The sequence below is a fragment of the Alligator mississippiensis genome, chromosome 2 (assembly GCF_030867095.1).
Source record: "Alligator mississippiensis isolate rAllMis1 chromosome 2, rAllMis1, whole genome shotgun sequence".
In the NCBI taxonomy this organism is placed as follows: Eukaryota; Metazoa; Chordata; order Crocodylia; family Alligatoridae; genus Alligator; species Alligator mississippiensis.
This window is the reverse complement of record NC_081825.1, coordinates 241,565,452-241,578,794: the sequence shown is the minus strand read 5'-3', so window position 1 is coordinate 241,578,794 and position 13,343 is coordinate 241,565,452. Positions and strand designations below refer to the sequence as shown.

Below are 13,343 nucleotides of genomic sequence, written 5' to 3'. Positions count from 1 at the left end.
AAGCCTGAAGGCTGTATGGAGTAGAGCCAAGGGAGTCTGAAAGGCCATACAGAGAAGGGCAGTGTGATTGAGGCCTAATGAGGGGCACTGTGACTGAGGTCTAGCAATAGAGCTACATTCGCTCTGCCCCACTTGGGGCAGTATGAAAAAGGTCAAGCATAGGGGCAGAGTTTGACTCTGGAAAGGACTATATAAGAGTCAACTGATGATGCCATCTGTGAGGCATGGGACATGGTGTAGGGGCAGTACAGAGCCATGTATTGTGCCTCTGGCATTGGGGCATTAAATAGGCATCCTTCCACCTGGGAACAACTTTTTTTTTTAGTTACAACAAAAGCATGGCAGATTGGAGTTAGGTGGGAGGATTGCCCTAGACAGGTAGGGAGGCCAATGATTGGACTGGCTTCGAGATGGCCCCCTCTCACAAGGACACTAAAGCCTGATTTATGATTTAAAAAAATTGACACTAAGCTTTCTCTTTAACAAACATGAACATCTCAAACCGATTGCATCTCAGTTGAATTTTGTCCTCTCTCTACTTGACTTTCTTGTTATCTAGGTCTCTTTTCCCTGGGACCAGTTTCCCCTTTAAATCTCTCAACTAGTTTTTTTTCTTCTCCCCTTTTTCTCCTTTCTCCCATCCAGCTCTCACCTCCATGCAGCTCTCTCCCCTTACAACTTCCAAGTTAGACATCCTCTTTTCTCCGGCTCCTCTCTTCCACTTGGTCCGAACCCTTTCTGTTCTTCATGTTCTGCCTTCCAGATTCTATTCCCTTCCCCGGCCCATAACTTGCCCTCTTTCCCAAAGCTTCTCCTCTCTTCTCACCACTGTTCTGCATGGGAATTCTACATCTCTTGCCTGCTCTCTTTATTTATTTTAAAAGGAGAACCTGGGAACAAAAATTCATAAACTGACTGGGCACTAAAGACCAAGGTCTAAACACTGATAGCAGCCTTATGGCACATTTATATTTTACCCAACTCCTGAATTCTTTCCAAGCAGGAAAGGTCAAAATGACCCTCCACCCTTTTGATAGGCCTCGATCTCCCAGTTACCAGCTTCTTTTCTTCTTCTAATTATGGCATCAGGGCATTAAATGGGCAGCTACCTCTGAGAATTTCTCTTGCCCCTTCCCCTCTGCTGTGTATCAATATGCTGTGCCTGGTTCCTACCATCAGAGACCTGACAAAAAATGTGTTGCATTTGAAAGCTTGTCTAACTTTTACCCCAACTACATAGCTGGTCCAATAAAAGATATCACCATAATAAATGTTCATAATTACTGGGCCATCACAGCTACAGCACCACTTTTACAGTACTTTATTTCTCTCTCATCCTCCTCCAGTTCCATCCATCTATTCCCTACTGCCTTTTTATCTATTTTTCCTAGGCCCAGCAGCCTCCCCCAGTTATTGTCTACCTCAATTTCCCTCCCAAATACATTCTGTGGTCCCTTAGAGCTTCTGATCAGTACAGTGTTGCTGACCATAAGGGTACAAACAGACATTTGGGGAGGTTAGATTGAGTTAAACATTGCCACCTGATCTAAGGTAAATTGGGATGGGAGGGGGGTTAATGGAGCAGGGGCTGGGGGGAAGCAGGGTCTTCAGGGGGCTTGGAGGGATTGGGGCACTAACAGGGTCCGCAAGGGGTTGGTGGGGTCCAGGAGGGTTTGGCAGGATTAGGGGGGCTAGCAGGTTCTGCAGGGGGTTCTCTCTCCTTTCCCCCCCTGACCAGGAGCTAATTTTAGCCCCCTGACCTCCCTCCACCCCCAGATGAAAAACACCCTTCCCAGCAAACCCATGCCCCAGTTCCGCTCACCCCTTCTCTCACCCTGACTTCGATCAGCTCCTGGTACCAGTGAATAACAGTAAAACTGGCACCAGGAGTGGCTTGTAGGATGGGGCATTTGGCACACTAGGTCGGGGGATAGGATTTGTTCATCTGGGAAAGGGGCAAAGGGCTAAAAATAGCTCAGTGCTGGGTGGAGGGGAGGGAAGGGGAGCTGTAGGAAAAGTACAGCACAGCAGCTGGGCTTTCCCAGCCCTGGAGATATGCTGGGATCCATACAGTAGTTCAGTTAGATCAATCTCACCTGAACTGATTTAAGTTAGACTACCTCAGTGGTACACTTAACTTAGATTAGGTTGGCCATTTTACACAAATCTAAATTTCTTGAGCTTCTGTACAGTTTGTACTTAGATCCCTAGTTAGGTCAATCTAAGTGTAAGGTCTTCATCTGGATGAACTAAGAGTGGGTGTCCATTTTTAATACAAACTAATTCCCCCCTAATCTCCCCAAACATCTGTACCTAGCCTAACTATTCATAACATTCATAAAAAAAAAATGGGATTTCTTTTAAAAATAATAATGCTGGGCTCTTTTCCCTGGCTTCCTGGTTGTAGTACCCAAATGTTCCTTAGATAGTTAATCTACTGAGCTAATTACAGGTAGGCCCTGCTCTCCTGCAATAGGCTTCATGTAAACAGATCACTAACCCCATGTGGAGCTAAACTGAAATGAATCAGTTTTTTGTAAGCACAGAAATATGCTTGTACAGAGCTCATAGCAGGATCAGGTCCAAGGAATACGAAATGTAACTATCAAGGATCAGGCGTAAATCGGGATATTGTTAATAAACCAATAAGGAAAAAGGTGGCTAAACTGGTTTGTTAAAAGGTACCTCATGTTGTAATTAAAGATAATTTTATTTGTGTAGTGACTGAACATGAATGCCATAGGTAGCAGAGTGATGATATATAAGTGGCACTGTAACAGGACTTCATAAGACCTATAGTTTGCAAACATACCAGTAAATTCTGGCTCAAGTATGCTTTGAAAACATTTAAGCCGGCCTTGCAAAATTCTCCTATTGGAGAGTTTTTTAGTGTTTTGATTTTTTTATGTGAATGAAATATTCTTTTTCATTATTGTCAACCATCTTTGCAAATGACAGGTGACTAGATGGTATAACTGGGTATGTATATTTTCACGACAAGTATGCATGACTAGTTTAAGTTGAATTTCACATCTATTTGAAAAGAATCCATTCTGAGAGTGCTGAATTGACAAGCTGAGTGTTGCGGGTGTTGCCTTTTTCAGGATGGGATCAGATTATTATGTGCCCTGAAACACACACCTTTTAATTTTCAAATTAATTTGAATGGAGAATGGCAGATCCACATTCCAGAAAGTCATTAGAAATATATGTGTATACACACACAGATCTGTAAATGGGAAATATGTAAAAGTCTTGTTGTTCCCAATTATGCATTTGAAAGTGTTTAACCTGGTTTAAAACGAGTCTAGCAATGGGACTCTCACTACTTCCCTAGGGGTTATTCTACACTCCAATAGAGGTGATTGTTAGAAAAGTTTTACCTTTATTCAGCCTTTTTATTTTCACAATCAATTTCATCGACAGAAACAAATTAAATCGATTCCCTATGCACTTAAAAAAACACAACCACAAAACAAAAACAACACGAGTGCAGAAATGCAGGGCAGCATTTAAAACCCTGACAGTGATTCTCTAGGGATCATTGAATGATTATACATTCAAGCATAGTCAGCGCTTTTGTAATAGCTGCTGTTCTGATCTAGCTGATAACAAGCCTTATGTTCCCATTCCTGGGTTTCTAGAAGGAATGCCTATTACCCTGCCACTTGGGTACCCTGCCATCCTGACACATTTCACCTTCTCCTGAATAAAGCTCTTCCGGGGAACCAAGACCCGTATGTCAGAGTGACTGGAGCAGAGAGTTATAAATGGATTTGGCAGAAAAAACGTGCAGTGGTTGTGAATCAGAAAGCTCAGCCCGATGCCTTGGAGACACATAGGCAGGGCAATGCAAGAGAGACCTGGCTCTGTTAAAGATAAAATTAAACAAAAGGAGAAAAGGAAAGCAAAAGGCAACATGCTTCATTTAAATGGTGGTATCTCATTCTATTTCCTCTCCCCACAATTTTTAATGCACATACACACAACCCCATCAGGAAGGCCATCAGTCCCTGGGATGACTTCTTTTCTCAGAAAATATCATCATTCTGTGAGCAGCACTTCCCTGCATATTCCCCAAATCAGCTCTTTCTGTAGTGAGGGACCTCAGAGGGGATACCTCAGAGGGGAGCAAGGTGACAGAGAAGGTAAGAAGAAGAAAAAGGAGAGAGGGGCAGAGCCCTGAATTAACACTTCTCTATGTAAACCAATGCATAAGCTCTCTAAAAAATATTCTCAGCCTCTGACCTAACAGCTGCAGCTAAAAGCCTCTGACTCCTAATAACAGGATGGGTAGTTTAGTATTCCCTGACATTACATTTATATTGCCCACCCCCCACCCTTCTGGATCAGCACACTGTCCAGAGCCAGACGCTGCAAACTACCCCATAATTGGCATATGAAATCCATCCCCCACCCTCCCTCCCACACATCTCAAATCATTTTCCATATGCATCTGCCGGCAGCAAACAAACCCCCAAAACAACCACAAAAACAATAAAAAGAGGGAGAGTGCAAGTCGCTTCTTGGCTTGTAAAAAGAGAAATGAATCCCCCACTCCCCTCTCAGTAACAAGAAAGACAGCACTCACAGCTCGGTGCATTTTGGACATCAGCGGTGAAGCCTGGTGGATTCCAAAGCAGAGCTAAAAGAAGAGAGCCATCAGACGGCCTTTCTCAGCACTGGTTGCACAGCATACAAGATCATGTTTTGATTACAAAAGCCTCGTCTGGGCTCCCAGCCAAGAGCACTGGCTGCCTAATATACCAAGCACAGACAGGGTATTTGAGTGAGCGCTTGTGTCCTCTCGACTCTTACTCTCTTTTTAAAAGAAACACCCCCCTCCTGTTTCCCCCAAGACTTCCTTTTACTTCCCGATGCCATAACCCCATATAGGAACATGTAAACTTTGGTGAACAATAAAAATGGATTCAGAGACACCCTGACTTCACTACATAGCTAGTTATGGGGACATGTTATTTGTTCTGCAGGACTGTTTGAATGGCTGGCAGGTATTCATGAAAGTAGCCTTGGGTCTGTAATGCTTCATAATTCTAGCATGAACAATCCTTCATCCTAAAATTTGTACTGGGCATGTCCTATTTTGTATTTGCTTGTTAGTATTCATTCCTCTTTATTTTCCTGCTTATGTTTATTTGAAATGTTTATTTCATCCAATCAGGGAGCAGAAACAATACCTTACGGCATACATGACAAAGCATACACCACAAATATTGGAAAGCCCACTGTCAAAGTAAATTTTTTTGGGTAACACAGGCTGAACATTGTCCATCCAAATGACTCCACAAATCATCGCAAATGATAAACACATTTGCTGAAACTGGGATTGATTCTGAAAGGACTGGTTCTAAAAGGATTTTCATGCCACAAAAACGCCTGCACTTGCCAGTGATAATATTGGTACTGAATAATCTGACCAACTCTAAGAACAAGTCAGAAGACAGAAGAAATCGGGGGTTGAGGCAGGGAGAAATTTTTCCTGCTCATATTTTCCCCTGACATGAATAGCTGTTTTAGCTTCTTGAAGTGGGAGTCAGAGAGAAAAGGTCAGAGGTATTGTGATAATGATGGAAAATTCTTGCCACTTCCTAATTCACATATTGGCAAAAGCAGGTAGATGACTACTGAGCCTTTGTTCTCTGAGGCAGCCATTCTGTGCATCAGAGTGTATTAGAGAGGCCCACATGCCGATATCTGGGATACTTCCCATCCCCACCCTACCCCTTCCCTGCTGGCCTGCACTGAAAATATTATTTCAACCTCATGTCCCTGAGCATTTTCTCTGTCCTCCCTGGGCACCAGCAGCTGTTCTCTCTCTCTCTCTCTCTCTCTCTCTCTCTCTCTCTCTCTGAATGATCTTGACCTGGCTTGAATCCTTAAGACCCACCAGAGAAGGAAGGACTATTTTGATTTGTTTTGGTTTTATTTTTGTTTTAATAGTCAAGCACTATTTTGTTTTTCCATAAAATCTTCAAGTCAACCTCGAACACTTACGAGTTGCCACAAGGTATTCATGCTTTATGCTATGAAAGGGAGGCCCCACTCCCCACCTCAAACAGGTTCCTTGAATACATGTTGAGTGGTTCAGAGACATGATGAAGTGAGAGTGCGTCCCGTACTCACCTGCATGTTGATTCCATACCCCATGATGTCAATGGAAAGACTTCAGTTGTTTCCAGTGGCCTTTGAATCAGGCCTCTAGCCTGTGCATATTCATAACTTGCAAATTAGAGCTAAGGCTAGAGTAGAGCAGAAAGAATGGTTTAGTAACAGGACTTTGAGGAAAACAGCCATGTGACTGATTATGGGAATCATCTCTAATCCACAGCAAAGACAATGGTGCCTGTAAATTCTGGCTTCCAAAAACAGGGGAAAAAACGGAGGGATCTGCTAAGGTTGCAGAAGATGCTGTTGAGATAAAGGAAGTAAAAAGCCACGTGTTTACTGTAGCCCAAGTGCCCTCTAGCTGAGGAGATTGAGGGAGGTGTGCAGCTCTGCAGAGCCTTTTCCCTTCCCTGATCAGCTAAAGCTGAAAAGGGCAGTGCTGTTCTGTGACTCTTTAGGGTCCAGTTGGCAATTTGAGATTGGCTGCTGATTGGTGGGAAGGGATGCCCTTTGAGAACCATGATAGGGGCAAGAGAGGCTGGCAGGAACGGTGGGACTCCCAGCAGTGACACAGGCAGTGACAAAGACAGCCAAAAACTGCTGTGTATACGGGTAGTGAGCATATGAAAGGGTTGTGAACATAGGTGGCAGAAGAGGGGGACAGACTAATGGGGCTTAGTCCCCCCCCCACCAAAACGGGGCAGCAATAGAGCAGCAAGGGTGGGGTGGGAGTGGGGCTGGGGCAGGCGCTACACAGCCAGGGCAGCGTGGGGCGTGGGATGGAGCCACGAGCAGCTCGTCTGGGTGGGGGGGAGGGTGTGTGGCTCCTGCTGTTATGCGCACCCCAGGAGGGCATGCAGGGAAGGCAGGCTGCCGCTGCGGGCTGGGGCCGGGGATGGTGCCAGGCTCTTCCCGGCGGGCAGGTGGCGGCTGGACCAGGCTGCACTCAGGGTGGGCAGCAGTGTCTCTGGGAGGAGGGCTATGGGGGGAGGCTTCAGCCACCCCAAAATTTGCCGTAGCCCCCCCAACCCACCCTCCCAGCATTGCCACCACCCACCCCAAGCACAGCACAGCCCAATCCCACCCCCCACTGGGAAGAGCCCACCACAGCCTCAGCCCCAGCCCACAGCGGCAGCCCGCCTCTCCCCGTGCAGATCCAGGGACACATGCCCCCTGTGCCCTTCCGGAGTGCAAGCAGCAGCAGGAGCTGTGACCCCCTCCCAGCAGCAGGCACCCCCTAGACAAGCTGCTTGTTGCTCTATCCTGCATCCCATTTGGGGGGGTTGAATGTGCATGCACTCAGCCCCCCTATATAATTTTTTCTCCCTCCACCTATGGTTGTGAGCAAACCTTAAAAATGGATCAACAAACTTTAAAAATGGTGTCGCAGGGCACCTTAGTGCCTGCTCCTGGAGAGGAGAGACTGCCAGGGAGAGAGCCCTGGCAGAGCTAATTGAGCGCAGCTGTGGGTTGCCGGAGTGGCTGGGGGGGGCCGGCTGCCAGTGGGGGGCAGGGCCTGGCCCTTGTGGGGCCCAGGGCTGAGGCCGGGCTGGCGGTTCTCTGCCGGCGGCCGGGGGGGCGGGAGCTCCCTCGACCGAGATGTGGGAGGGAGCCTGAGTCACAAGTACAGCTCGTGATAGCCCTGGAGGCTTGAGCTATGATAATGAGTTTTGGCCATGCGGCTCGTGGTTATGTTACAGCGTAGGGGCTTGTGGTTTTGCATTGTGTTTGTGTTGTTACACCCGGAGGCTTGGGTGAGGCTGTAGGGGTTGGAGGAGGCCTCAATTATAGGGACCCCAGAGAGTGTGGGGTGCCCTAGCGCCAAGAGGGCGCATTATTTTCATAGCGCCAGGGAAGGCGCAGCTCGCACGCTAGTGCGTGAGCAACTGGCGGCGAGGAGCGCGGCCAGTGGGTCGCGGGCGCAACCCGTAGGTTGCGGACGGGGACCTAGACCCCGGATTGCATGTGGGGGAACATAGACCCCGGCCCCAGGAAAGGGGCGGTATTATTGAGTAGCCCAGAGTGGGCACGGCGAGCCCCAAAGAGGGGGAGCGCCATACTGAGGAGCCCTAGAGAGAGGGGCAATTACTGAGAAGCCCGAGACGGGCGTCGCGAGCCCAGCCGCAGGCTAGTGTGGCAACACCCCTCAGACTGAGGCAGGGCACTGCGGTTGCCCCGAGAAGACAGGGAGTAGCAGCGCGGTGAGCCAGGGTCAGAGAGGGTGCCCGTGCGGTTGGCCCATAGGACCGGAGGCCCGCTAGAGAGTCCCTGAGCGGAACCACACCGGCAGGGGAGGCCCAGAGTGGGCTAGACGAGAGTCCCAGCAAGAGGCTGGGCATGAGAGAGGGAGCCCAGAGTGGGCCATGTTAGAGAGGAGGCCCGGGAAGCGGGCGTACAGACCGGACAACGTCTATTACATCTGCGAGGCTTGGGGCGTGGTATCAGGGGAGGTAGGAGCCACGCATAGCCCATAAGGCTGGGGTGCTTGGGTAGCGCCCATTGTACGGGGAGACCCACGAGGGGTCCAGGAGCTTACGTGCCCGAGGAAACACAAGGCAGCCTCCCTATTACATATTCCATCAAGACGTGGCGGGCGAGAATGGAGGGTGCCCTCGGGCCGAAGTAGCGCGGTGAGAGGGCCTCAAGGAGATCACGGCCCTCTGCGAGGACCCCGCCGTGACAAATGGATTCTTTGAAGGAGAAAAATGTGGGAAATCATGGCTTTTCCCTTGCATGCGCAAGGGGCTGCTTGGGACCCCCCATGTCCCACATTCTGCCCCCCCACTCCACACACCCACCCCCAACCCCACACACTGGGGGATGGGGGGGCAGCGGTCAGGAGTGAGGGGCATTGGGTCAGGACTGGCCATTGATGTTTACAAATGGGTCCTGGTACAAAAAAGGTTGAGAACCACTGCATTAGATCCTGGAGAAGTAGGCCACCAATGGGGAAGCCCCCTTGCTTGCTACACCCCTGCATTTTTTTATTTTAGAACAAGACAGAACAAGCTGGTTTGGGGCCTGTCTGTGCTCTTGGGATTCTCAACTGAGTTCTTAATACACAGATGTCAGTGAAGGGGGTTGGATATGCTGAACTGCTACTGGGGAACTTGTAAGTGTAATATAACTAAAAGGTTCTCCTCCTGAAATTGCCAGGATACTAACTGAGAGCTTGCCCTGATTAGATAAGAGTGTTGCTTTACTGTTGAAAGCAGTATTCATTTGTATATTAAATGTTGCCTCTGTATGGGCAGTTGGTATTTTGCTAGCAACCGGGAGTGTTGTTACAGGTCCCAGCATTTGGGAACCATCCTAACAACCCCTGGATATCCGCCCTAGCCTAATTGGCAGAGGAGAGAGAGACAAATAAAAGATGTTTCGTACTCTTCTACCACAGAAAGAACTGCTTTTTCTTATCCCAGAAACAGTTGGTAATCTATATCCAGGAGAAGGACCTCTAGTTCACTGAAGGCTGAAATGGAGCCATCTCCAAGGTGATCCATGGCAGCGAATTAACAGTGAATAGCAATTCTACCTAGCAGTGTATGACAGTAAATGAACATTATGATAATGGGAAATAGCAATAGTGTTTTAAGAAGACAGAATCTAATTACTTATGTTGGAATTTGGCCAAGATACCTGAGTTAACATGTATGTTCTCATAAAAAGTGCTAAGAGATTTTTAGTGCATATGGGGTACAGACAGAAGTTCAGCTCCCCACTGTAACTGAGAACACTTTGCAGGAAGTGTTCTGAGTTCCAATGTTCCCCAGGACCAAACAGAAGTTCGCTGTTGGTTCCAGGTAGAAAGGGAATCTAGCTGCTGGCTGCAGCCGGTTTCCCCTAGCAATGGCCCCTCCTCCCTGCCAGCCCCAGCTGTTTTCAGAAGGGGAGGGAGAAAAGAAAGCAGAGGGAGCTCATTCTAGGGCAGGGGCAGGAAAAATACGGCCCACAGGCTGGATCCATTCTATCTGGCCCGCGGGGCCCCTAAAAATTTAGAAAATATTTATCTGCTCCTAGCTGCTTGTCAAAGATGGCAGGAGCCAGGGGGAGTAGGACCCAGGGGGAGCCATCAGCAAGACACAGCAGCCCAGCCCTGCCTCACCCCTGACCATTTCCCTACCTTCCTGCCCCTGCACCGTTCCGGCACCACCTGGCTCCTGGCTGCATCGCTGGACTGCAGGAGAACAGGGCCCACACTGGTACCCTAGGGTGTGTGTCTGTGTGCATAGGGAGGGACTCTGTGTGTGTGTGTGTGTGTGTGTGTGTGTGTGTGTGTGTGTGTGTGTTCTTCAGGTAAGTCCTGCATGCGCACCCCACCATACACATGCACCCACACCCCCCTTGCACTGCCATATACACAGACCCCCACATACTCCAGCCACCTTCCCCCTACACACATCCCCCCTACACTTAACATATCCACACACATCCACATGCTCCTTCACCCCACACCCCAACACCTATTCCCCCCACAGACGCATCTACACCATCCCCCACACACCCACAGCCCTCTACAAACCTATACCCCCCTCACAATATACAAGAGTAAGACTTCATTTTAAGCTATTATATAAAATCACCTCTATGTACACTACACAAACACATACAAACCAGAACAAAAATATTTTTTGAAATCAAATTAATGAATATTTTAGATGTTCTATTTAGAATTTATTTTGGTGTTTTTCTGGTTACAAGAAGGCAAAACCCCTTGCTGAAAGGAATACTTCTGGAGGCAAGTGGAGGGACTTCTGGTGGCAAAGGTCAGGGGGTTAGGGAGTGGGACTTCCAGTTACAAGATGGCAACCAGGGGGCAGGGTACCTGTCAAGGGTTGGGGCTACCCATGTGGCCCTCGACAGCTTGCCAAAACTCAGTAAGCATCCCTCTGCCCGTAAAAATTGCCTACCTCTGTTCTAGGGGTTCTCCAGCCAGCTCTGGAGGGGAGGATGGGTAAATTGGAGCCCCCCCCCCCCCCCCCCTGCACCTGGGGGGGGACTCCAATGCACCCACCCCACCCTTCAGCGGGGGCTGAAGAAACCACAAACCAAACTCTCTCCACTCCCTTTCCCCCCCTCGCATTCTGAAAACAGCTCGAGTCTAGGAGGCAGCGCAGACAAGTTACAGGAGACCTTCTGTTTTGAAACATCTTCATCTGAATCATCATACAAGGAAGGTTCAGATTTTTGCCTGATCAGTCATTTTTAAGTAGTCTGCAGCCATGCATTTGTGTTTGGTTACAGCTATAGACTGCTTTCTGTGGCCAGACCAGGCACAAATTGTTACCTCTGTCTGCGCCCCTAGATGATCAGGATTTCAAGCTGATGTTTTGGTCCAATTCTGGGTTCTTTATGGTGGCTCATGTGTTGTAAACTGGCTTAACCAATCCCTGAGGGGTACCCCAGCATAGGGGCAATGGAAGGCTGGGGTAAGTGGCTGCAGGCCAGACATACAGCCCTCGTGTACAGTTATGCTGGGGGAGTGACTAGGTGTGTGGAGGGGAATAATTGGCTATGTGGACAGATATTGAAGAGGAGCCAGTGGAGCCATGCTGACTCACAGGTTGTGCCAGCCTTCAGAGCAGTCCTGAATTCTACAGTTGCCAAAGAAACATACTTCCCCCTTTGGCCTTCTCCCAGGACGTGCCTTCTGTGCTGCACCTCCAGAGGTGCACAGCACACAATCTGGTCCCTCATCCCTTAGTCTGTGCTTTCAGTATCTGAATCCCCCTGCAGTACCTTGCTGGAACACCCATTCACGTTCTAACATATTCCACCTGCTGAGTCACCAGCTCCACTGCTTGCAGCAGCTGTTTCTCTTGGAGGCCTCAGCTGCTAGCTGGCTGTGATATAGACAAGCGTAGAGGGGAGAGCTGACTGGAAAAGCCTAGGACTGCATTAGCTAGGGAAGGAGTTTAGGTATTTCCATTCTGTGCCTGCTATTGCTAAATAGCAGATCTGTCTAACAGTGACTTATACTAGTTTCGGTTTGCTAGCTGCTATCCATTTTGACTGAAAGATCAATGGGCTTTAATGGATGCATAAAAGTGTCTTCTCACAACATTTTCTGCAAAGAATGACTGAAGGAGCCTGATTATTATCCTGAAATGCAAACAAATAACCCTTTCTGTATCACACAGATAAAAGCATTGTTACTTGTCCATTATCAACTCTAGCTTGAGTTAATGTGGTCTTTGCTGGATTAACCTTTTTTTGTTCCATTGTATGAAGCTCCTTAAAACCCCTCATTTTGACATCTCCTCCTATCCTGCCCCCCACTTCACTGGTCTTACAGCATGCCTTGTTTCCACTTTTTATGCAACCGTTGTTTAGTCAACAGACAGTACTAGGTAACAAGCATTTCACATTTATTCTAAATTCATTCATTCCATGGGCAGATCTAGGATTTTGAAATGGGGGGTGTAGAAAGTGTGGTACATCATCACGTGTAACACAACACATTTTTTCTCCAGTTAAAGAGAAACTAGAAGTTTTATTAATGTGCTGGGGAGGAGAAGGGGGGCCTAGCATTACATTTTTAAGTTCAAGATCAAAGTAAAAATATATATAACTCTTGGAATGTGCACTGATTTGTTAGATTATATGCAAAGCTTAAAAAATCACAACAAACTAGGTAAAAAATAGTCAAAATAGCCAAAAGATAGCATGTCATCAGTCCTGTAGTTATTATAGCTAAATGTATACCACTTATTCAGATTCACAAAACAAAATCTAGACTTTTTCAACATCTTGACACTGATACTTCACTGTCAGTCATTTCTAAACCTGAATTAATATCACTACACTTGAGTTTTTAGCTAGAGCTAAAAACAGTCTGCAGGGCAGTGAGTCCACCCCTTGGAACACATGGGATTGAATACAGCAAGACCACAGAAAAACACAAGGGGGCATCAATAGGCCAATTTCTCTTCCTGTTTGGAATGCCATTATGCCCTAGCAAACAGATGAGGTTGGATTCTGATCTCAGTTATGCTAGTGTAAATCTAGAATGAAAAAACTCCATTAACTTCAGTATCACTTCAGTTAGCTTGTATCCATTCACTTGCATTCAAATATTTCACAACAGGCTGGTTGAGGTGAGAAAGCTATCCTAGAAAACAGGTATAGAGTATTCCAAGCACAGGGACCATCCTAGAAAAGTCAAGGAGATAGATGCATGTGAAAAAAACCGCAAGGGTGGCAATTAGTGTTTAAGG

At 47.5% G+C, this 13,343-nt stretch overlaps 1 protein-coding gene and 1 long non-coding RNA gene across 3 annotated transcripts in view; one reads left to right on the top strand and one right to left on the bottom strand.

Annotated features, from left to right (window-relative positions):
- CCDC9B (coiled-coil domain containing 9B) overlaps positions 1-4,788 on the bottom strand; it is a 97,156-nt gene extending 92,368 nt beyond the window's left edge. The window contains exon 1 of the mRNA XM_019496457.2: positions 4,592-4,788. Within this exon, the coding sequence (XP_019352002.1) occupies positions 4,592-4,612 (21 nt within the window). The 5' untranslated portion in view covers positions 4,613-4,788. The remainder of the gene's footprint in view (positions 1-4,591) is intronic.
- LOC109285443 (uncharacterized) overlaps positions 1-13,343 on the top strand; it is a 34,825-nt gene that overhangs the window by 1,377 nt on the left and 20,105 nt on the right. The gene's annotated exons all lie outside the window — the stretch shown is intronic.